This window comes from Musca vetustissima, unplaced genomic scaffold (assembly GCF_032173495.1).
Source record: "Musca vetustissima isolate MV318-11 ecotype Yass unplaced genomic scaffold, APGP_CSIRO_Mvet_v1 utg57658, whole genome shotgun sequence".
Classification (NCBI taxonomy): Eukaryota; Metazoa; Arthropoda; class Insecta; order Diptera; family Muscidae; genus Musca; species Musca vetustissima.
In genome coordinates, this window is record NW_026886012.1 from 21770 (window position 1) to 45759 (window position 23990).

The 23990-nt window shown below is 34.8% G+C and overlaps 1 protein-coding gene across 1 annotated transcript; it reads left to right on the top strand.

The window, feature by feature from the left end:
- Positions 1-1320: 1320 nt before the first annotated feature.
- LOC133333461 (gamma-butyrobetaine dioxygenase-like) lies at positions 1321-5846 on the top strand. The gene is made up of 4 exons (XM_061541779.1): positions 1321-1852; positions 4954-5080; positions 5146-5451; positions 5522-5846. Exons 1-4 carry the CDS (start codon positions 1321-1323, stop codon positions 5844-5846), a joined length of 1290 nt encoding a protein of 429 aa, XP_061397763.1.
- The last annotated feature ends 18144 nt before the right edge of the window (positions 5847-23990 follow it).

Genomic DNA, 23990 nt, shown 5'->3' on the forward strand with positions numbered 1-23990 from the left:
TTTTTTATACCCTACACAACTATGTTGTCAGGGTATTATAGCTTTGTGCAGCCCCATAAGTTTGTAACGCCGCGAAATATTGGTCCTAGACCCACCTTTAAGACATGTGTGTCCGTCCGTCCGTCTGTCCATTATGATTTGTAAACACGATACAGGCCACAGTTATGGACCAATCTTCACGAAATTTTGCATGTATGATGGGTTGTGGCCAATGAAGACCCCTATTGTTTTTGGTAAAGATCGGTTAATATTTAGGGGATGAAATGGACCAAACACTTTATTTATGTCTGATTTTCTGGTCACTCCAGAGGCTGCAATTATGGCCCAAACATCACGAATTTTTATATTTAGCGGGTCAAATGGACCCTGACTTTTGTGTGAATAATTACAAAATTTGTACTCAATGGCGTATATATTTACTTCTGAATGACATAGATCCGAGTAGTTGCTAGTATATCCAAGAGGAGTGGTTAGCCTTTAAATTGATAACAATTATATTGTCGTATGTACCCCGATGTGCGAGTTACATCCTTAAATATTTACAGGTGGTTACGTGTTCAGATATAATTTAGTAACCCATTACCACATTGGAGGGCGGAAATATAGCGCTGATCGCTTTGACGTTATCCATGAGGTTCCAGTTATGGTCAAAAACAACTTCCATAATTTTCGGAGATGTTCAGATAATAATCTTGGGATGAAGTGGACCAAAATCTTATTTTATTTTTTCGGGTAGCCCTCATATAATGGTACCACCCTTTATATTGCATTTTGGTGGTTTTGAGTCCGTTCTTCATCCGAATTGGCTCTAATGTTATTTGCAAAGTTCCCATGGAGTGTTAAATCTTTCCAAAATTTATAAATATCTGTACCAACTCATTTTCCCCCTCCCTTTCCCATTAAGAAAATTGTGTTCGTATTCATTGCCCTACCAGATGTATTTATATACAATTATATTTAATTAAATTATATATGTTTATCAAATTGCTACAATCGAAATGATCACACAAACATATGTAGACAAAAACACTTCATACAACTGTTATCAATGGAATACATTTTAGTAGTGTCAACAATTAAAACGAACTTATCACGCCTTATCAATTTTATTTACTTGATGTTGTTGCTGCAGTTATTGTTGTTCACTATATCAAGAGCACTGACATGCAATCAACAACCCAACCGATAATTCCAGCATTTAATCCAAACTTTTTTGTTTTGTGGGCATTACTAGTGTATTTTTGGCAGCTGTGATGCAGGCCCGCCACACATGATAATTGTGTGTATCAGTTTTAGTCGAAAAGCTCTCACGCCAACAACATGCTCTGGCGACAATTCAAAGCAAATTTCAATTATACAAATCGCAGGGCCTCAACAAAATTGCTTTTGTACAGCAATTGTTTCGCAAATACCCTAAACCGTTTATTGGGCACACAACTGATAAACGATGGCCGGGTGTTGGTCGTTGAGGACGGCAGCGCAAAAACGACCCAGTCACCGCGCTCCATGAAATTTCCAATAGTGTGGCTTCGGGACAATTGCCAGTGCAGTGAATGTTTTCACGGCACGACCCAAAGTCGTAAAACCAATTGGGAGCCTTGCAACAACATTGCAGCACGTGCAGCCAAAGTAGTTGCCAATGGTGAAAAGAATGCAATAATCATAGATTGGCAAGATGCCCATAAATCCGTATACGATTTGCAATGGCTGCGAAAGCGCGACTTTTCTCCGGAACAGCGTAGCGCATATATTGAAGGTGTCTATAAGCCAAAGGAAATCGTTTGGGGCAAACAGGAATTTGCCGATGTATTGAAAATTTACGATTTTCATAAGATTATTGCGGATGATACAGGTAAGGTCAAAACGGGCGAACAAAAAAGCGACTAAAAGTGTTGGGTGTTGTCAATGACAGTTGCATATGCATTGGTGTGTGTGTGTGTGAGGTGGAAACAAAGTACCATTACTGATTGTTGGTTAAGGTTTATATTTCGGAATTGTGCAAGTTGTGCATGAAAGTACATACAGCTCAACATGGGAATAATCCCCTTAATCCATGTTTATGGCCGAATAACCGAAACAAAACGGACGATGTAAATGCAGAGTGAAATGCAATTAAATACATAATCGTTTAGCAATAATTTAAGTATAGTTTTAAACAAAACAAACATCGTTTTATTTTTTGGTGTTGAAATGTTCAATTTAAAATATAGGGTGGATGTTCAATATTATACCTATATAATATTCAGGATGCTACAAATAGATGGATATGTAGGTGTTGAGGTTCCATCGATTAATGTTATCGATAAGTCCATTTATTGGTACCTCAACGATTACTTATCAACATCAGAGAATACCAATTGCTAAGGAATAAGAAGCAGAAAGCTTTAATAATTTGCCGTAAATATACTGAGATTTTTTTAAGAAATAGAACATTAATTCAGACGTCTTTTAAAATTAAGCAAGTGTTTTATTTTACTCAACCACCACCAGTTCCTAATTAACAACACGTAAGTATCACCTGCATACTTGTTGTGTTGTCTAATATTATTTTATTGTTGTTCGTCTTTGTGCAACAAATACTTTCGGCTTTAAAGCTACTCTGTATATTTAGAACCCCAACAAGTCCATACGCCTTTATACCGATCGTCATATCTCGACTAGCTGAGTCGATCTAGACATGTGTGTCCGTCCGTCTGTCCATTATAATTTGTAAACACGATAAAGGCCACAGTTATGAACAAATCGTTAGGAAATTTTGGACGTAAAATGAGTGCTGGCCAAAGAATACTGCAATAGTTTTTTGGTCGCTCTAGAGGCCATTATTATGTCCCGAACATCACGAAATTTTGCATGGAGAAGAAGATCAGCTCAAACAATAAGCGTGTCCGTTTTGATAAAAATCGGTTAATATTTATGGCTGATGCCTACTAAATTTTGCATGAGGTTCCAATTATAGTCAAAACGACGGCCATAATTTTCAATGATGATTATATGATATTTCGAGGATGAATTGGACCAAAAACTTTATTATTTCTATTTTTCTAGTTTCTTTCGACGTCACAAGTATCACCGGACCATCACAAAACTTTTTTGTGTAAAATAACAAAATTTTAATCTTATGGAGTAAATTTTTTTCTCCGTAAACAATTTTTCGGAAAAAACACCGCAACGGAGCTGTTGACTAATTGGCCAAGAGAATGCGAATATTGCGGAATGTAGGGTATCCCACGGTAGAATTCTCAACACTGTGGTACAGCGTATTATTTACGTATTTGTACATTTGTTTTTAACAGGCAAAAGGAATCGAGATAAACCCATGGTTCCTTTTGCGCAGAGTACTGAATTAGGTCTAGGTTGATCTATAACAAGTTTTGTTGAAATCAGTTCAGATTCAGATATAGCTCCCATATATATTTTCGACCGATTTTGCACCATACTGCCAATATTGGTTCTATTGAGATACAATTTGGAACAGAGTACTGAAGTAGGTCAAGATTGATATATGCCAAATTCTTTTTGAAATAAGTTCAGATTTCGATATAGCTCCCATAGAGTAAATTATAGCCACCAAAGTGTAAACTATAGGCCGATTGGCAAAAAACTTTGCACAGCGTACTGAATTAAGCCCAGATTAAATATGCGAGGTTTTGTTGGAATTGGTTCAGATTTAGATATAGCTCCCATATATAGTTTCGTTCGATTTTAGGTAAATAGAGCACCATTGTGCCAATATTTGTCCGATAAAGACGAAATTTTGCACAACTCACTGAATTAGGTCCGGATTTATGTAAGCAAAGTTTTGTTGGAATCGCTTCAGATTTATATATAGCTCTCATATATAGCTTCGTCCGATCTTAATTATATGGAGCACTATATTGCCAATATTTGTCCGATAAAGACAAAATTTCGTACAACTTACTGAATTAGGTCCGGATTGATGTATGCAAAGTTTTGTTGGAATCGGTTCAGATTTAGATATATATAACATATCTTCAGTAGTGTTGGCGGTTTATTTGGGATACCATTTGTATTTTGTTTTTGCAAAATAGTCAGACTGAATCCCAGTTTGTTGTTTTTATAAAAAAAGTATCCCATATACAGTTTGGTCCGATTTGAAGTAAATGGAGCAGCATACAGTCAATGTTTTCCGATTGAGACAAAATTGTGCATACCGTATTGAATCCGTGAAGACTTTTTTGGAAATATGTTCAGATTTAGATATATTCCTATATATATTTTCGTCCGAATTGATGTAAATAGCGCACCGAGGAGTGTATGTTTGTTTTGTATTCACGAAATTTAGCAGCGGTATGTAATTTAATCTAGAATGCTTTGGTTAGGTTTTAAATCGCTTCAGATTTAAATATAGTTCACGTATATACTTTAGTCCCATGGTGCACCATAGATCCTGTTCTATTTGCACGATATTTTGTTGTTGAAATCGGTTCAGATGTAAATATAGCTCCCTCATATATTTTTGTTCCATGTCTGTTCGCTTTGCTTGAAATATTGCATAGCGTATTGGATTGAAAACGTTTCATGTTTAAATACAACTTCCACATATATCTTCATCCAATACCATTATGGTTATACACAAGGGGAATACTATGATTTTCTGTAATCTATATACCGATTAAATCCAACTTAACAAGTCTTTTCTATACTTATTTTGTTTATATCATGTTGGTCATTGTTGGTAAAGTCTTCAACATTAACACCGATTTCAATCAAATCATTGAACAATCGATCAAACATTTCACTTCAATCGGACAGACTAAGGGAATGGGCTTTATTAAATCATTTATACAACAAAATTATATATGAGAGCTTTTCGTAAATCTGGACCGTCAGTCCAAAATTTATATGTTATTACCAAATCTACTTAATGTTGTGTGTCATAAATTAAAGTTATGAATATATGCCTTTCAACTATGTATTTCTTTTACATTCTAGAACTTTATAAATGGCTTCATTCGTTGGCTGTCTACGGTGTTAATATTGTAAAAAATGCTCCACATGATACAACGGTTGTTCAACAACTGGGAAATCGCATTGGGCTCATTAAAAAAACTGCATATGGGTATGTATGTAGATCAATATTTATTTTAATTTACAATAATAATTTACGACATAATATTCCTTCAGAGAACAATTTGAAATAAAATCGAAAGAAAATCCCACCAATTATGCTTATCTGATGGTACCTCTGCCGCTGCATGTCGATGTGCCCTATTATGAAAATATTGCTGGGATACACATTTTACATTGCCTTGTCCAGTCGGCTAAGGGTGGAGAAAATACCCTAACCGATGGATTTTATGTTGCCGATCAATTAAGACAACATTATCCTAAATATTATGAGGCGCTGCGTACTACACCTGTTGATTGGCATGATATTGGCAAGGAAGAAGATCTAGAATTTCATAATATTTGGAGAGAACCAGTTATTAAGTAAGTAGGTGAAGAATTAAATTCCATGTTTTAATGGAAAAATTAACGAATTATATTTTTTTTACATTAGCTTGGACGTTGATGGTCGTTTTCATCGTATTAATTTCAATACTATCAAACGAGATAGCCATTTCACGGTACCACTGGAAGCTGTTGATCTATGGTATGAGGCCTATAATAAATTTATAGAAATTGCCACTGAAACTGCTGTACAATTCAAAACATCTCCGGGTGAGGTGTTTGTTTTCAACAATAGACGCATGTTGCATGGCCGAACGGCTTTTGAGGATACCGCTGATAATAAACGCCATCTCATCGGAGCCTATGTTGATTGGGATTATATTTATTCGAAAATGCGTGTTTTACAAAGAAAATTGGGTATTAATCAGGAATAAAGTTTTTTTCGAGAAATAAAACAACAACATCAAAAAATGTAAATAATGTACTATTATTTTATTTGATATGACTATTAGAAATAAACTTTGTTTAGTAATGTTTTGTAATCGGAACAATCATTCTTTAATGGTTTCTAGTATTATTTTACATATGTTAAAACTTAATGTAAAGTTACCTATTACTGCAATATGTTAAGTTCGGCCCGACTGAACACCATGAGGATGAAAATCTAAAATTTATGGAGACTCGTAGAAGAAAACTCATGTTATGATAGGACCTTGAATATACCGAAAAATACATGAGGCAAAGTTGAATAAAATTCTAAAAATATCTTACAGTGGGGCTAGTGTTATATGGGGCTATACTAAAAAGAGAATCAATATTCATATGTTGTATAGTGAGATTTGACAGTAATTCGTTTGAAATATGTGGCCAATATTCTCTTAGGTCAATATTAATAATTTTTAGTGCAGATATATGGTGATACCTTAAGAGTGTAAAAAATTCCCATATTATGGCGTACCATATTATGGGGCTACCCCATATATTTATATTTCGTTTTCTGAAAATCTTTCTTGTATAATTTCATATTTAATCATTTAGCCATATAAGGCCTACATGATATTAGACTTCTTTTTATACCCACACGAATGCTCACTACACGAATGCTCACGGGCGAGAATACTAATGTTTTCAATTTATAGAAAATGACAAAGTTACAATGAATGCACAAGCATTTTCATTCTCTCGCGAATGTTCGCATTGTACGAAAAATTCACGAACGATAAAATTTCGCTGCAAGCGTCGTCGATTCATTCTTTCGCGAGCTGAAGAACATTCTTTTGAGAAACTCAAAAAACAAATGTTCGCGAATGCTCTCGAGCACTGTTAAAAACAACAAACAAAAATATCATAAAAAAGTAAACACACAAACTACTAAAGAATGTCTGTGTGTAGCAGAAAGTGTGTGGAATAACAAAACACATGTCCAACAACTATTGAGTTCACGAACGTTTGTTGTTATTGTTGTTGCCGTTTTGAGCATTCGCGAGAATTCGGGAATGTTTGTTTTCATTCGTGAGAAAATGTCAGAAAGAATTTCAACCACCAAACGAAACGAACGAACGTTGTTGTGTGCTCTCACTCAATTGTTATGTGTGTGCGAACATTCTTTGGCGAATGCTCGTTTGGTATAGAATTTATCGCCATAAATTCATTCGTAAAATGAGCACAAATCAAAAAGCATGTATTCTGAATCATTCGCGAGCGAATTTTTGCGTACCCTAGTATTATGTCTTCATGCATATGTTTGTAACAGACAAAAGGAATTGAGATAGACCCATGGTTCCTTTTGAGAATATGCATAGAATCACTTTCTCAGTCGATTTATGCATGCCCGTCTTTCTGTCCGTCCGTCCGTCCATGTATTTTTGTGAACAAAGTACAGGTCGCATTTATGATCCGATTTGGATGAAATTTGACACAGTTCACTGATTTGGCCCAACAACAAACCCTACTGAAATAGAAGAAAATCGATTCAGATTTAGATATAGCTTCCATATATAGGTTTGTCCGATTTTAGTAAATGTTGCACCAAAGCCCCAATACTTATCCGATCGGGACAAAATTTTGCACAGCGCACTGAATAAGGTCCAGACTGATGTCTGCTAGGTTTTGTTAGATTATGCGAAGTATTGTTAAAATTGTTTCTAATTTACATATAGCTTCCATATATAGTTTCGTCTGATTTGTTGTGAATGATGAACCAAACTCCCAATATTTGCCAATTGGGTCAAAATTTTGAACAGCACACAGAATTATGTCCAGACTGATGTCTACGAAGTTTTGTTCAAATTGGTTCAGATTTAGATATAGCTCCGATATATAGTTTCTTCTCAGTAATAACAAAAACGAATGGTGCAACGGTTGCTCAATTAGCTCCATGTGTTTATATACAGCTCACGTAAATAATTTTACTCGATTTCATACAAATGGTAAACCAAAGTATCCAAGTCTGCCGTTTGGCATGCAATTTTTCATTGATTTCAGAATGGTATGTGTATGGGTTTTTTCAATTGGTTAAAATATCTATCTAGATAGCACATTTAATTTCGCCCGATTCTATGTTAATGGTCCTCCAAAGATTCTATGTCTGTTCTATCTACAGGATATTGCAGATATATTAACATCTCTTGTATTTACCCAAAGTGAAGAGGGTATACAATTATAACCGCCAATATGTCCCAGAGGATTTTATAATCCACAACGCACAAGAAATATTAAATTTCATCAAATTTTAAAGCGAACTTTTGAACTAAAGATATAAAGGGGCTATACTATTACTGAATTGAATTTTTGTAATTCCATAAAACGTGATATTAAACTTATTTTTGAATTTGTAATTCCATAAAATAGATAATTCCTCATTCCTAAGAGCCCTATGTTGAAATTGTTATAATGTTTGAAACACAACGAAACAGTTAAACAATTATTTGTTTAAAATATGCCAATATCGCAATGAGTGTATCAATCTGTTGCTAAAATATCCGATTCTGACCTTGGGCTCTTTTTAATTTTGTTGACGAAATGTTAATGTTTAGTGGTCGCAATCCAATGGCCTTCATTAACTATTCAAAGTAAATATAATAACATTTTGTTTGTTTTCCCCGTAAACCATTTTATGTAAACACGACTTTGTTTTTGGTTTATAAGGTAAGACGTGTAAACAGACCTAAGACAATTATTTGTTAACTAAACAAATAAGCCTACATACACATACATGGTTTTAATAAAACATATCCCAAATGCAAACAAAACGAAATTACATGTTTGTATGAAGTAAGCATACCACATGCCATACTGTAAACATAATTTGGTACGCTACGTAAAGGGTGTTGGAGCACGAATTACATCAAATCGGACGAAAGTATTTATGGAAACTATAATTAAATCTGAACCGATTTCGCCATTCCAGCCTCAATTTGTATTGTTTTAAAAATTTTCGTTTCAATATACTGATACCCTCCACCATAAGTATACTGACAGATACTTGAAATTACAATATATGGAACATACAGAAAAGTGAACTTATACCGATAATTCTACAAACCGGTTTATGTTAACCATTGTGTACAAAAAAAAAAATCAGAAATGTTTAACGAAAACCCCAAAGCGTGGACTGATACTAATAACGCATGGTAGAACATAGAATCTTCAAACTACTGCAATTTAGATTACATAGTGTAGGAATTACCGAATATTTAGGGTTATATTTATATGAAGACTATGCCTAATTATACCCTACACAACTATGTTGTCGGGGTATTATAGCTTTGTGCAGCCCCAAAAGTTTGTAACGCCTTTAAGTATACCGATCGTCATATCTCGACTAGCTGAGTCGATCTAGTCCATTATAATTTGTAAACACGCTACAGGCCACAGTTATGGACCAATCTTCACGAAATTTTGCATGTAGGTTGGATTCTGGCCAATGAAGACCCCAATTGTTTTTGGGAAAGATCGGTTAATATTTAGGGGATGAAATGGACCAAATACTAAATTTTTATCCGTTTTTCTGGTCGCTCCAGAGACCGCAATAATGGCCCCAACATCGTGAAATTTTGCATGGAGAAGGGGATCGGGCCAAAGAATAAGCATGCCTATCCTGATAAAGATCGATCAATATTTAGCGGGTCAAATGGACCCTGACTTTTGTGTGAAAAATGACAAAATTTGTATTCTATAGCGTATAGATTTATCCCTGAAGGACATAGACCCGAGAAGTTGATATTAAATCCAAGACGAGAGGTTGACCTTTAAATTAATGCCAATTATATTGTTTTATGTGCTCGGATGTGTGAGTTAAACCTAAATATTTACAGGTATATCCGTGTTCGTATATTATTTAGTAAACCATTATCACTCTAGATATCGGAACGATAGCGCTGATCGCTTTGAAATGTTCCATGAGGTTCCAGTTATGGTCAAGGACAACGCCTATAATTTTCGGTGATGATCAGATAATAATTTTGGAATGAAGTTGACCGAAAACTTAATTTTTTGTGTTATTTTCGAGTCTATCTGTAGACCACAAATGAAAGCCGAACATCACAACACAACCCACGGGGAAGGGAATCTGGACAGTAGCTGTACTCAATACTCGTAATATTCGGAAAATATGTCATTGTGGGGAAGAGGTGCTGTTTACCTCTAATCGGGCAAGAGGATGCAAATATCACGAAATATTGCCCAGGCTCGGAAGAAACATCCGCAGAAGTTTTGAGTTCCGTGGTAGTTGTGTAGGGTATCGTATGGTCGGCCCCGTCCGACTATATTGCTCCGCTCACTGGTTAATGACCGACATATGTCAATTTCGAACCCAATATTTTTGTTTTGTGTCTCATTATACCCTACACAACTATGTTGTCAGGGTATTATAGCTTTGTGCAGCCCCAAAAGTTTGTAACGCCGCGAAATATTGGTCCTAGACAGCCCCAAAAGTTTGTAACGCCGCGAAATATTGGTCCTAGACCCACCTTTAAGTATACCGATCGTCATATCTCGACTAGCTGAGTTGATCTAGATATGTGTGTCCGTCCGTCCGTCTGTCCATTATAATTTGTAAACACGATACAGGCCACAGTTATGGACCAATCTTCACGAAATTTTGCATGTAGGATGGGTTCTGGCCAATGAAGACCCCTATTGTTTTTGGAAAAGATCGGTTAATATTTAGGGGATGAAATGGACCAAAAACTAAATTTTTGTCTGATTTTCTGGTCGCTCCAGACGCCACAATTATGACCCAAACACCGCGAATTTTTGCATGGAGAAGGGGATCGGGTCAAAGAATAAGCATGCCTGTTTTGATAAAGATCGGTCAATATTTAGCGGGTCAAATGGACCCTAACTTTTGTGTGAAAAATTACAAAATTTGTATTATATAGCGTATATATTTACGACTGAAGGACATAGATCCGAGAAGTTGATAGTATATCCAAGAGGAGTGGTTGACCTTTAAATTGATACCAATTATGTTGTCGTAGGTACACGGATGCGGGAGTTACACTTAAATATTTACAGGTACTTACGTATTCATATATTATTTAGTAACCTATTACCACACTGGAGGGCGGAAATATAGCGCTGATCGCTTTGAAATGTTCCATGAGGTTCCAGTTATGGTCAAGGACAACGCCTAAAATGTTAGGTGATGATCAGATAATAACTTTTCGGATGAAGTGGACCGAAATTTTAATTATTTGTACTTTTCGAGTCGAAAGCCGAACATCACAACACAACCCACGGCGAAGGGAATCTGGACAAGTAATTAGAGGGGCTGTACTGATTATTAGTAACATTTGCTGACCTCTAGCCAGTCAAAAGTGTGCAAAGATCGCGAAATATTGCCAAATCTCAGAATATAGAACCACAAAAAGTTAGATTTTCATGGAAGTTGTGTAGGGTATCGTATGGTCGGCCCCGTCCGACTATACTGCTCCGCTCACTGGTTTTTTCCTTCTGGAGGTATAACTATATGCCTAAATGCTGCCGATATATTTCATTATCGTCAGGTTCGAGTTTTTTTTATCACGATTTCCTTAGAAAGCGGAAATATTACAACCGATGTCTAAATCATCTTCCATAATTTGTTGGGTAAAACAGACTATTTCGAGTAACGACTACCCAATATTATGGTAGAATACGCCGATATGGGGAACTAATCAGGCAACTATTTTAATATACGAAGGGGGTTATATGGGAACAACCCCTAAAAGGGGGCGAATTCTATTGAAAAACTCGCTCAAGAACCATAAAATGCCCAACATTGAGAGTGTCTTAAATGGGGGCCATCCGAAAAATTGGACCTACATTTATAATTTATAGTGGAGAAATTTAGTACACAATATAGTGGGGAGATTTGCTATCCAATAAGAACTCAAAGTACCAAATTTCAACGAATTCAGTTGAAAAGAACCTCAATATACCGTAAATTGAGGGGGCACTATTATATGGGAGCTATGCCTAAACGTGGACCGATATAGCCCATCATCGAACTTGACTTGCCTGCAGACAAAAGGTAAGTCAAATTAAATTGTGGCGATCTATCTCAATTAGTTTAGACACTTGAGTGATTACGAACATGCTTAAATCGTCATGGAATTTTACGCTGATCAAAAATAAATATACTTTATAAGGTCGGAAATGATTATTTTGATTCGTTACAAGCGGACAAATAAAACCAGTAAGGAAAGTAGTAAATTCGGGCTGGGCCGACTATATGATACCCTTCACCACATTGGGTATATTCTACATATGTATACCAACAGGCGACGCGTTTTTGTTATAAATCTATATCTGAACCGATTTCAGGGAAAATTGCCAGACACTAATTTATATTACTTCAGTACGTTGTGTCATTCGGCCTTGCTATGGACCTTTTCACGCAGCTTAGCAACATCATTTTAGACTTAATTCAGTACTTCAGTAGTGTTGGCGGTTTATTTGGGATACCATTTGTATTTTGTTTTTATAAAAAAAAACTATTTATTAGTGGGGAATGTATGGCATTGATTGCCGAGGGGAAAGGCAGGGAAGACTATAGTTTCGGATCACGCCACTGATCCTCATCAGTTCCCTTAGCTTTTTGTTGGGATATTCTCCCCAGAAGCTATTGCTTCTCGAAATGAATTTTTTTCACAGTAAATGTTTGTTTGAAACAGCGAATTTTTTCATTTTGCACTACGCTGTGCCAAATTTCGTGCAAATCGAAAGATATATAGGGGCTTTGGTACACAATTTACCTTAAATCGGACGAAGATATATATGGGAGCTATATCTAAATCTGAACCGATTTTCTCGAAACTTTGCCACAACATTCTAGACTTAATTCAGTGCGCTATGCCAAAATTCGTGCAAATGAAAAGATTTCCAGGGACTTTGGGGTACCAATTACCTACAATCGGGCGAAAATATATATGGGAGCTATATCTAAATCTGAACCGATTTTCATGAAACTTAGCACAAATTATTATAGACCCAAATGCCAGTACGCTATGCCCAATTTCGTGCAAATCGAAAGATATATAGGGTCTTTGGTACACCAATTACCTTAAATCGGATGAAAATATATATGGGAGCTATATCTAAATCTGAACCGATTGTCACGAAACTTTGCACACATCATTCTAGACTTAATTCAATACGCTATACCAAAAGATTTCCAGGGACTTTTAGTGGGCTATTTACCTAAAATCGGTTGAAGCTATATATGGGAGCTAAATCTAAATTTGTACCGATCGCCACGAAACTTTGCACACATCATTCTAAACTTAATTTAGTACGCTATGCAAATTTCGTGCAAGTCGAAAGATATATAGGGACTTTTGTACACAATTTGCCTTAAATCGGAAGAAGATATTTTTGGGAGCTATATCTAAATCTAAACCGATTTTCACGAAACTTGGCATACATCATTCTAGACCTTATTCATTACGCTGTGCCAAATTTCGTGCAAATCGAAAGATATATAGGGACTTTGGTACACAATTTACCTCAAATCGGACAAAGATATATATGGGAGCTATATCTAAATCTGAAACGATTTTCACGAAACTTGGCATACATCATTCTAGACCTTATTCATTACGCTGTGCCAAATTTCGTGCAAATCGAAAGATATATAGGGGCTTTGGTACACAATTTACCTTAAATCGGACGAAGATATATATGGGAGCTATATATAAATCTGAAACGATTTTCACGAAACTTGGCATACATCATTCTAGACCTTATTCATTACGCTGTGCCAAATTTCGTGCAAATCGAAAGATATATAGGGGCTTTGGTACACAATTTACCTTAAATCGGACGAAGATATATATGGGAGCTATATCTAAATCTGAAACGATTTTCACGAAACTTGGCATACATCATTCTAGACCTTATTCATTACGCTGTGCCAAATTTCGTGCAAATCGAAAGATATATAGGGATTTTATTACACAATTTACCATAAATCGGACGAAGATATATATATGGGAGCTATATCTAAATCTGAACCGATTTTTATGAAATTTTACACACATCATTCTAGACCTAATTCATTACGCTGTGCCAATTTTCGTACAAATCGAAAGATATATAGGGACCGTTTACATTAAATCGGGCGAAAATATATATGGAGCTATATCTAAATCTGAACCGATTTTTCCCAATTTCAATAGGGTTCGTCCTTGGGCCAAACAAATGAGCTGTGCCAAATTTCATCCAATTCGGATCATAAATGCGACCTGTACTTTGTTTACAATTTAACATCTACAGACGGACAGACGGACGGACATGCATAAATCGACTCAGAAAGTGATTCTATGCATATTCTCAAAAGGAACCATGGGTCTATCTCGATTATTTTTGCCTGTTACAAACATATGCACAAAGACATAATACCCTGTACCACAGTGTGGTGAAGGGTATAATTAATGTACCCTCTATACTATGGTAGAGGGTATAAAAATACCAAAATTGGGGATACGGTGTACACTATCCAAAACTCGTTCAATATTGATCACTTTTAATAGGAAGTTTTTTACCCAATGAGGATTCCATATGTGAAACCAGTAAGGAATACTGTATTTAGGTATATTCAACAGATTTATCCTAACAGATGTCGCGTTTCGAAGGAAGGAAGGAACGAAGGAACTTTGATATTGATTTAGAGTCTAAATCTGTCCGAATTAAAACCAGAAAGGAAAGTAGTAAAGTCGGACTGGACCCTTCACCACTTTGGGTATATTCTACATATGCATCCGTACAATTGCATGTCAATGTTCCCTCGATGAAACATACTCACCTGCATCTGCACCAATTTCAATAAAATGCAATAACGTCATTTAAGTCTCAATTCGATACGTTGTGCAAAATTTCATGTTTAATCGGACAAACATTAGGAGTTTGGTGCACCACTTATGTATAATCGGACGAATATATATGTATATGTGGGAGCTATATCGAAATCTGAACCGATTTTCCCGCCACTTAGCACTCATAATTCTAGACTCAATTCAGTCCGCCATACCAAATTTCGTGCAAATCGAATCTATATATCATTCGATTTGTATGAAATTTGGTATGGACTTTGGTGCACCATTTACATAAAATCGGACAAAAATATATATGTGAGCTATATCTAAATTTGAACTAATTTTCGCGAAACATAGCACTCATCATCCTAGCTCCAATTCAGTACCCTATACCAAATTTCGTACAAATCGAATGATTTTCAAGGTTTGGTGCACCATTTACATTAAATCGGATGAATATATATATATGGGGGCTATATCTGAATCTGGATCGATTTTCACGAACCTTAACACATGTAATTCTACACTCAATTCAATTCAGTTAAATTTCGTGTAAATCGAAAGATATATAGCGACTTTTATGCACAATTTACCTAAAATCGGACGAAAATATATATAGGAGCTATATCTAAATCTGAACCGATTTTCACGAAACTTAACAAACCTCATTCTAGACTCATTTCAATGCGCTATGCCACATTTCGTGCAAATCGAATGATATATAGGGACATTGGTTCACCATTTACATAAAATCAAACGAAAATATATATGGGAGCTATGTCTGAATCTGAACCGATTTTCTCCAATTTCAATAGTGTTCGTCCTTAGGCCAATTAAGTGACCTGTGCCAAATTTCAATACCAAATCGGATCATAAATGCGACCTGTACTTTGTTAACAAAAATACATGGACGGACGGACAGACGGACATGCATAAATCGACTCAGAAAGTGATTCTATGCATATTCTCAAAAGGAACCATGGGTCTATCTCGATTATTTTTGCCTGTTACAAACATATGCACAAAGACATAATACCCTGTACCACAGTGTGGTGAAGGGTATAAAAACGACTTTTAATTTTAGAGTCGTTTTTTACAACGGCTAAAACCCAATCAGGCATCCGTTGATTATTCGGTGCACAATTGCTATATCGACTTCAACAAAATTTGAAACATGTAAAGCTGTTTTAATAGCCTTACCGATAATGGTTATTATTATTATTTCCTTGCTATTACTGTGGTATTTGTGCTGTCTCTGTTGGTAAAAAGTTACCGTGCCAAAACAAAATAACTCCTCATGGTCTGAATGTATTTGCATTTAATATTTATTATGTATATTTTTAATTAATGTTAATATATAGTTTGTCATATACGTATGCCTACATAATTTCCGGATATAGTTTTTAGTTTATGACAATAGTTATAAACATGAATGTCATAAACCTAAAAACATTATATTATATCCTTAGGCTACTTTTCGCATTTTTTAATTGTCATTTGTTTGAAATAAAAAAACTTAACAGACCTTTAGTATTATTAAATTTATAAAAACATTTCCGTTCTAATGTCATTACTAAATTATAAAACGTTCTTAAATTTTTATCTGGTCTATTCTATTTAAAAAATGTGTAGGTCAACATTGTCACGTATTCACAAAAAGGATACAAATTGTGATGGCCGTCGTTTGCGGAGCCCAAGCAACAATAATAATGACCTCCACAACTCACACAATGGAAATGAAAGGAAATGTAAAGCTAATAACCATTTACAAAAGATATAAAATGCCGCAGAAACAACAAACAACAACGTAAAAAACAGGACATTGTCCTTCAGTGACACACTCCTTTATATCACACAGTACATACAGACATTCATACGTTCAGACATTTATACACGTAATCATTGCGCCATGTGTTGGCCTTTTCCAGCGACTGTTGTATTGTTCCTACTGTGTGGCTGGCCATTGTTGAGTCTCGCAAACAAATGGCCACAGTTAGGGCCTACCCTAAAGCCTTTTGCTTGTGCATTTTTAGAGACAATGCCCATGTTGTCTGTCGTTCACAATGTTTCTGTAGTAATGCTAATCTTTAATGTCCTGATAAGGCCATAATATTTCTAATGTTCACTACAACTATTTTCACATTCTTTTCATTTCGTTTCATCCGTCGTTCATGGTTGCTTGGGTTCGAGGAAATAGAAATGTTTTTGAAATAGTTTCTACGTCGTCTTTTTTTATAAATTTCTATCATTATGAGTTGTCCTGACCACAAGAATTCATTAGGTTTGATGATCATAATTGATTATCACGCATAGGGTTGTGTCCGAAATGGTGGTATATTTTCTGAGTGGGTGTGGATGACAACGAAAGGAAGGCGTGCTATTTAATCTGAGGCAGTCTATTAAAATTGAAATGAAAAGGCACAAAAGAAAAATAAAAAACAATTTATGATGCAGCTACAAATGAAATAGTATTATTAATAGACCTTAAAGGTCATAAATTGAAATGTAATTGCAGTGCAGTGGGAGCTACAAAGTAAACACAATATACATATAATAATAGTATGGATTGTGTTTCCAAAACTTGTTATACGAAAATTCCAATAGAATAATATTTGTCTAAACCTTAGAAGGAGTAGAGTTTGTCAAATGACAAATGCTTTTAAATCAAAAACGAAATGTGTTATGTGGTTGCTATTCCAAAATCTGAATCTATTCCATATAAAATGCTCATTTTATATATAAATGTGAAAAAACAACAAATAGCATATTTTGGAAACCGAATTGCCTTGTATAGACGCATGAAGCAATTTGTGAATGGGGCATATGTAAAAAAACACTAAACCATAGATGGAGTAGAGTTTGCCAAATGACAAATTTTTTAAAACAAAAACGAAATGTGTTACCCTACACAACTTCCAAATAAAATGCTCATTACATTGCGTTATTTGCACCCTCAGTAGACGAGGTATGTACTTGTCCAGATTCTCTTTACTGTGGGTTATGTTGTGATATTTGGCTTTCAATTGTGGTCTATAGATCGACTCAAAAAAAAAAAAAAAAAAAAAAAAACAAAAACAAAAAATGTTAGGTTTTCAGCATACTAACGTTTCACCACACTGTGGTGCAGTGTATTATGTCTTTGCGCATATGTTTCACTTTCTGAGTCAATTTATGCATGTCCGTCCCTCTACCTGTCTTTCAATGTCGAATTGTAAACAAAGTACTGGACCCATTTATGATCCGATTTGGATGAAATTTGGCACAGCTCATTTATTTAGCCAAAGAACGAATCCTATTGAAATTGGGAAAAATCGGTTCAAATATAATATATTGTTTCGTCCGATTTTTAGTAAATGGTGTACACAAGTCCCTATATATCTTTCGATTTACACCAAACTTGGCAAAGCGAACTGAATTAAGTCTATAATAATGATGTGCGTTAAGTTTCGTAAAAATCGGTTCAGATTTCGACATAGCACTCATATATATTTTTGTCCGATTTAATGTAAATGGTTTACCAAAGTCCCTTTATAGCTTTCGATTTGCACGAAATTTAGCTTAGCATACTGAATTAAATCTAAAATTAAGTGTGTTGAGTGTCGTGAAAATCGGCTTAGATTTATATTAAGATCTCATATATATTTCTTTCTGATTTTATAAAAATTGTGCTCAAAATCCCAAAGTCTGTCCGTAGAGTAGAGGTCGCATTTATGATGAGATTTGAATGAAATTTGGCATTGGTCACTTATTTGGCTCAATGGCGAACCCTATTGAAATCGGAGAAAGTAGGTTCAGATTAAGATATAGCTCCCATATATAGTTTCGTCCGATTTTATGAAAATGTTGCGCCAACCTCCCATTATTGTATAGAGTATTGAATTAAGTCCTGATTAATGTATGCGAAGTTTGGTTGGAATTGGTTCAGATTTAGATATAGCTCCCATATATAATTTCGTCCGATTTTATGTAAATGGAGCATTACTGCCAATATTTGTTTGATTGAGACAACATTTTGCATGGAGTATTGAATTAGGTCCAGATTGATGTATGCGAAGTTTTGTTGAGATCAATTCAGATATACATATAGCTTTCATACGTTATTTTGGTAGATTTCATAAAATGTAACACCAAAAAATCCAAGTCTGTAATTTTTAATGGATTTCAGAATGGTATGTGTATGGCTTTTTATTGGTTCAGATATCTATATAGATTACAATCTTTTTCGCCTGATTCCATTTCAATGGTGTTCCAAAGATAATATATATATCTACAGGGTGAAGGGTGTCATATAGTCCGACTTTTGATCTCCCTTAAAGGTTTTGTTTGAAGTTGGTGCAGAAGCAGCCATAGCTTCCATATATATCGAAAGGGTGTCTGATTATGAATAAATTTTGAACTGTGCGACATACCAAATAGCGTGTATCGTGTGAGCTATAAATTGATTTACACTTTTTACTCCCTCTAAGGGAGTAAAAAAATCTTCCCGAAAAAAATGAAATTTAGCATAGGTTACAGAAAGTATGTGTATGGATTGGTGTTATATAATATTATAGATAAATATCATGTATTTAAATTCGTTCAATTGCATGTCAATGTTCCTTCGACAGATCATTGTCATGAAATTGTTAGGATACATATGTAGAATATACCAAAAGTGGTGAAGGGTATAATATAGTCGGCCCATGCGCCTTTTGAACTTTCCTTATTGGTTTCTAATTTAATATATTTTGACAAAAAAAATTGGGTATCAGCTGTCCCTACTGGTTGACCTATTATAAAAACATTGACTTAGAGGGAGTAAAAATGGCAAATATTAAAACAAGAGAGAAATGTATTATATGGTTGCGATTCCTAAATCTGAACCGATTTAAAGTAAAACGTTCATTTCAGTACGATCCTTGAGGGACATGGATACTCGACATAGAATTTTATTCTGATCAAAAATATGTACATTTCATATCGGAACAAATTTCCATGGTGGCAAGCAACTTTATCTGTAATTATTATTTGCTTCTGGTTATTTTTTCCGCCTAGAAATTTCCCAATAAACCCTAATCATTATTTCTGGAAAGGCATTTGTATATATGTTCGGTTGCAATACTTGGTATGTCATTGTTCATTATTACAATACATTGCTTATTGTTATTTTTTATGTATCTCTTGACATACCCCCGGTAGTTCTTAAGATTTTTGTTAACAACAAAATATTTACTCAGTTATTATGTTGAGATTATCAATAGAGGGACAAAGAAAATAAACTTTTAATGTATGACAAATAGTTCATAAATACTGGTTGTCAACATAAACAAACATTCGTTTATTAGGGTGAAATACAATTTCGACAAAATCGAACGAATAATAACATCAAATTATCGGCGAGCCATATAATACGAAATTCTATATCCACAAAAAATTTATAAAAATATGCAAGAAATAATTTTAGTATATCAAAAACAGCTGTTTTCATCACTAATCCTACTTTAATCTCTACTCCTTGATGAAGTGCCCATTAATTTTCTTTCCCTCTTACGATTAACTACTTGACCCAATTTCTTAACCACGCCATGGTAAAAATTGTTTTTATGCTACACATTGACTCTACTACCTGTCAGGTGGTTTAGTTATTTGTCAAGTAAACATAATGAATAATTAATACGCAAGTAAAATGGAACGTATAATTTCTCCTGACATTATCAATCATAATTGATGAGACATAACGTTATGTACATAACCACTCAAGAATCTTAAGTTTTGTGGTAGAAATAACAAATTATTGAAAAGGTAAAATGGTTTATCGTATTTATTGTTGTTGCGTGTAGAAGGCCTTTGATTAGCATAATTCTACATAAATATTGTTTGCCTAGTTGGTTAAAACCATATTAAGTTGTAATATCGTTGAAAGGAAATAAAAACGAATATCACCAAATCCCAGTGTAGTCTTACATATATTTCTAATTCATATATAGAGGGGTAGAATATTGAATTTGTGGTGGATCATTAAGTTCAAAATTGATAGTGAAATTTTCCACGCACAATATTGTCCAATTTGTACAATGGCATTTTTTCTGATAATATTCAGCTCAACAGCAGGCCCACTATTGAACATAGTAATGTGACATTGACATACATTTTTAATATGCAAAAGGATTTAGTTTCCTCCAGTTTTTAAGAATATACATAAAATCCCTTTTTGAGTTGAGATGTACATGTCCATCCATCCGTCTGTCTATATTTTATTGTAAACAAATTACAGGTCTGACCAGGTTTAAATTCCACCACCCACATAGAGCTTCGTCCGAATTTATTGAAATCGATCGATTCAATATGAAAATTGTCATTGCAGGACAAAAAATGTGTATGAGTACGTCCCTGAAGGCGATACCTAAAGCGGACCAATATTGATTACATTGTGTAGGAACTGCCGAATATTTGTAGTTATCATTACATGAGGTGATATGCCTAATTGAGTACTGATATAGCTCAATTTCGAAACTAAAAATATGTATCACAATAACTTCCTTAAAACCAGTAAGGAAAGTAGTAAAGTCGGACGGGGCCCACTATATGATACCCTTCACCACTTTGGGTAAATACAAGAGATGCTCATATGTACAATATCCTGAAGAAATGACGAAATTAAATGTGTGGACTACATAGATATATTGGAACTAATTTAAAACAACCTATACACATACAATTCTGAAACATATGTTAATCGAACAGACTTGGGTTCTTTCGTGTACCATTTGTATGAAATCGTGCACAATTGGGTATGGGAGCTGTATGTACATCTGAGCAACCACTTGGTATGCTGCAGCATAGTGTGCTGTTCACAATATATCTCGATGATAGAAACGGTTATTATTGGTGCAACATTTGCACGATCTCACACGATAATATAAAGAGTATATACAGTATTTTTCGGTTAATTGACCCTACGGTTAATTGGTTTCCACGCTTAATTGAACCACATGATGGGGCAAAAAATATTTCATAGGAAAATACATGTAAATTTTCTCGGATAAATAAACCCTGTTAATTGATTTTCCCACTTAATTGGTTCAAAATTCATGTCATCAAAAATAAATTTCCTTTTACTTTTCACCGGTTAATTGTATAATAATAATTGACAAATTATCTGTCATTTTTACATACATATTTGACATAATTTAATTCAAAACATATGTTTATTGCTAAGGAAAAACTGCGAGAAAGCGTAATTTGTATTTGACATTGGATTTTTTTTAAACCATTAGTAGTTCCAATTATACGTGATTACTGTAATTGAATAAACTATTCAATTAAGCGGGTTCGGATAATTGGTTCCTCGGTCAATTGAACAAAAATTTGTGCAAATTTTGATGTGCAATTAACCGAAAAATACTATATCAACATATGCACACATTAACCCAATAAAGGTTATTCTAGATGAGAGCTATATTTGAATCTGAACCGATTTTCCCGAAACTTAAGACATACAATTCTAAACTCAATTCAGTACGCTATGCCAAAATTCGTACAAATCGAAGGATTTGCATTTAATCGGACGAAACTATATATGGGAGCAATATGTAAATCTGAACCGGTCTTTAAGAAATTTAACACACATCATTTTAGACTTAATTTAGTGCGCATTGACAAATTTCGAACAAATCGAAAGATATATAGGGACTTTGGTATACCATTAACATTAAATCGGACCAAACTATATATGTGAGCTATATTTACATCTGAACGCATTTTCAAAAACATTAACACACGTCATTGTAGACCTAATGAAAGATATATAGGGACTTTGGTACACCATCTTCATTAAATCGGACGGAAATTTATATGGGAGCTATATCTAAATCTGAATCGATTTTCAGTAAACTTTACACACATCATCCTGGACTCAATTCAGTACACCATACCAAATTTCAAGGAAATCGAAATTTATATAGGGACTTTGGCACCTCATTTACATAAAATCGGACGAAAATATATATGGGAGCTATATTTAAATATGAACCGATTTTCCGGAAACTTAACACACATCATTGTAGATCTAAAGCAGAACGCTATGTCAAATTTCGTGCAAATCTAATGATATATAGGGACTTTGGTGCACCATTTACATAAAATCGGTCGAAAATATATATGGGAGCTATATCTAAATCTGAACCGATTTTCAGGAAACTTAAAACACATCATTCTAGACGTAATTCAATACGCTATGACAAATTTCGTGCAAATCGAAAGCTATTTAGGGACTTTGGTGCACCATTTACCTTTAACCGGACTAAAATATATATGGCAGCTCTATCTAAATCTGAACCGATTTTTCTCAATTTCAGTAGGGTTTGTCCTTGGGCCAAATGAATGAGCTGTGCCAAATTTCATCCAAATCGAATAATAAATGCGACCTGTACTTTGTTTACAATTTAACATGGACAGACAGACGGGCGGACGGACGGACGGACATGCATAAATCGACTCAGAAAGTGATTCTGTGCATATTCTCAAAAGGAACCATGTGTCTATGTCGTTTTCTTTTGCCTGTTACAAACATATGCACAAAGACATTATACCCTGTACCACAGTGTGGTGAAGGGTATAAATACGAAAATCGGTAGGTATCATTATATGGGGGCTAGACCTAACTGAGGGCCGATATAGTTCATTCTCGAATCTCTAGTACTAGTTTTTTTATCTGGATATCCTCCGCATGTAGAATGATTACAACAAAGTCTTTGAACCAAACCTCAAACGCGTAACAAATCAGATAACTATTTTAATATAAACAAGTGAAAAAGAGGTCCGGCTGAACTTTGGATACCCTCCAACACAGGTATACTGACAGATACTTAAAATGAAAATATAAATATTTCAGTGATTTTTAATGGATATTTTTACCCCCAGCCCTATGACTAATGTATACACCCTACACTTTGATACGGTGAAAATGTGCCTCATCGAAATATTGGTTCTAGGCCCCATGTTTCTTTGGATTTCATTAAAACTTTGCACATCTTATTATTTCTTCCAAAGTTTGTTCAAGTTCGAAGATGGGGAATATCGGTCCACTCCTTCTGGTACCACCCACATAAAATTATGCCAAAAAATAATATTATATATCATGCGAACAGACTATCCCATTTGAACCAACTTTGTACAACCTATTATCTTAACCAAGCCTAGATCAAGTAGGAAGATGGGACCCATTTGTGCACTCCTTCTTGTACCTCCCACACAAACGGTCAACATTTCAATATTTATAAAGCCAATATCAGGCGAATGGTA

What these genes read in the sequence shown, in the direction of transcription:
- LOC133333461 (XM_061541779.1), top strand. Translation starts at nt 1,321, where the DNA reads ATGCTCTGGCGACAATTCAAAGCAAATTTCAATTATACAAATCGCAGG. An exon ending in GATTATTGCGGATGATACAG is followed by an intron (nt 1,853 to 4,953) that starts GTAAGGTCAAAA and finishes TTTACATTCTAG; the next exon opens with AACTTTATAAATGGCTTCAT. An exon ending in TGGAGAGAACCAGTTATTAA is followed by an intron (nt 5,452 to 5,521) that starts GTAAGTAGGTGA and finishes TTTTTACATTAG; the next exon opens with CTTGGACGTTGATGGTCGTT.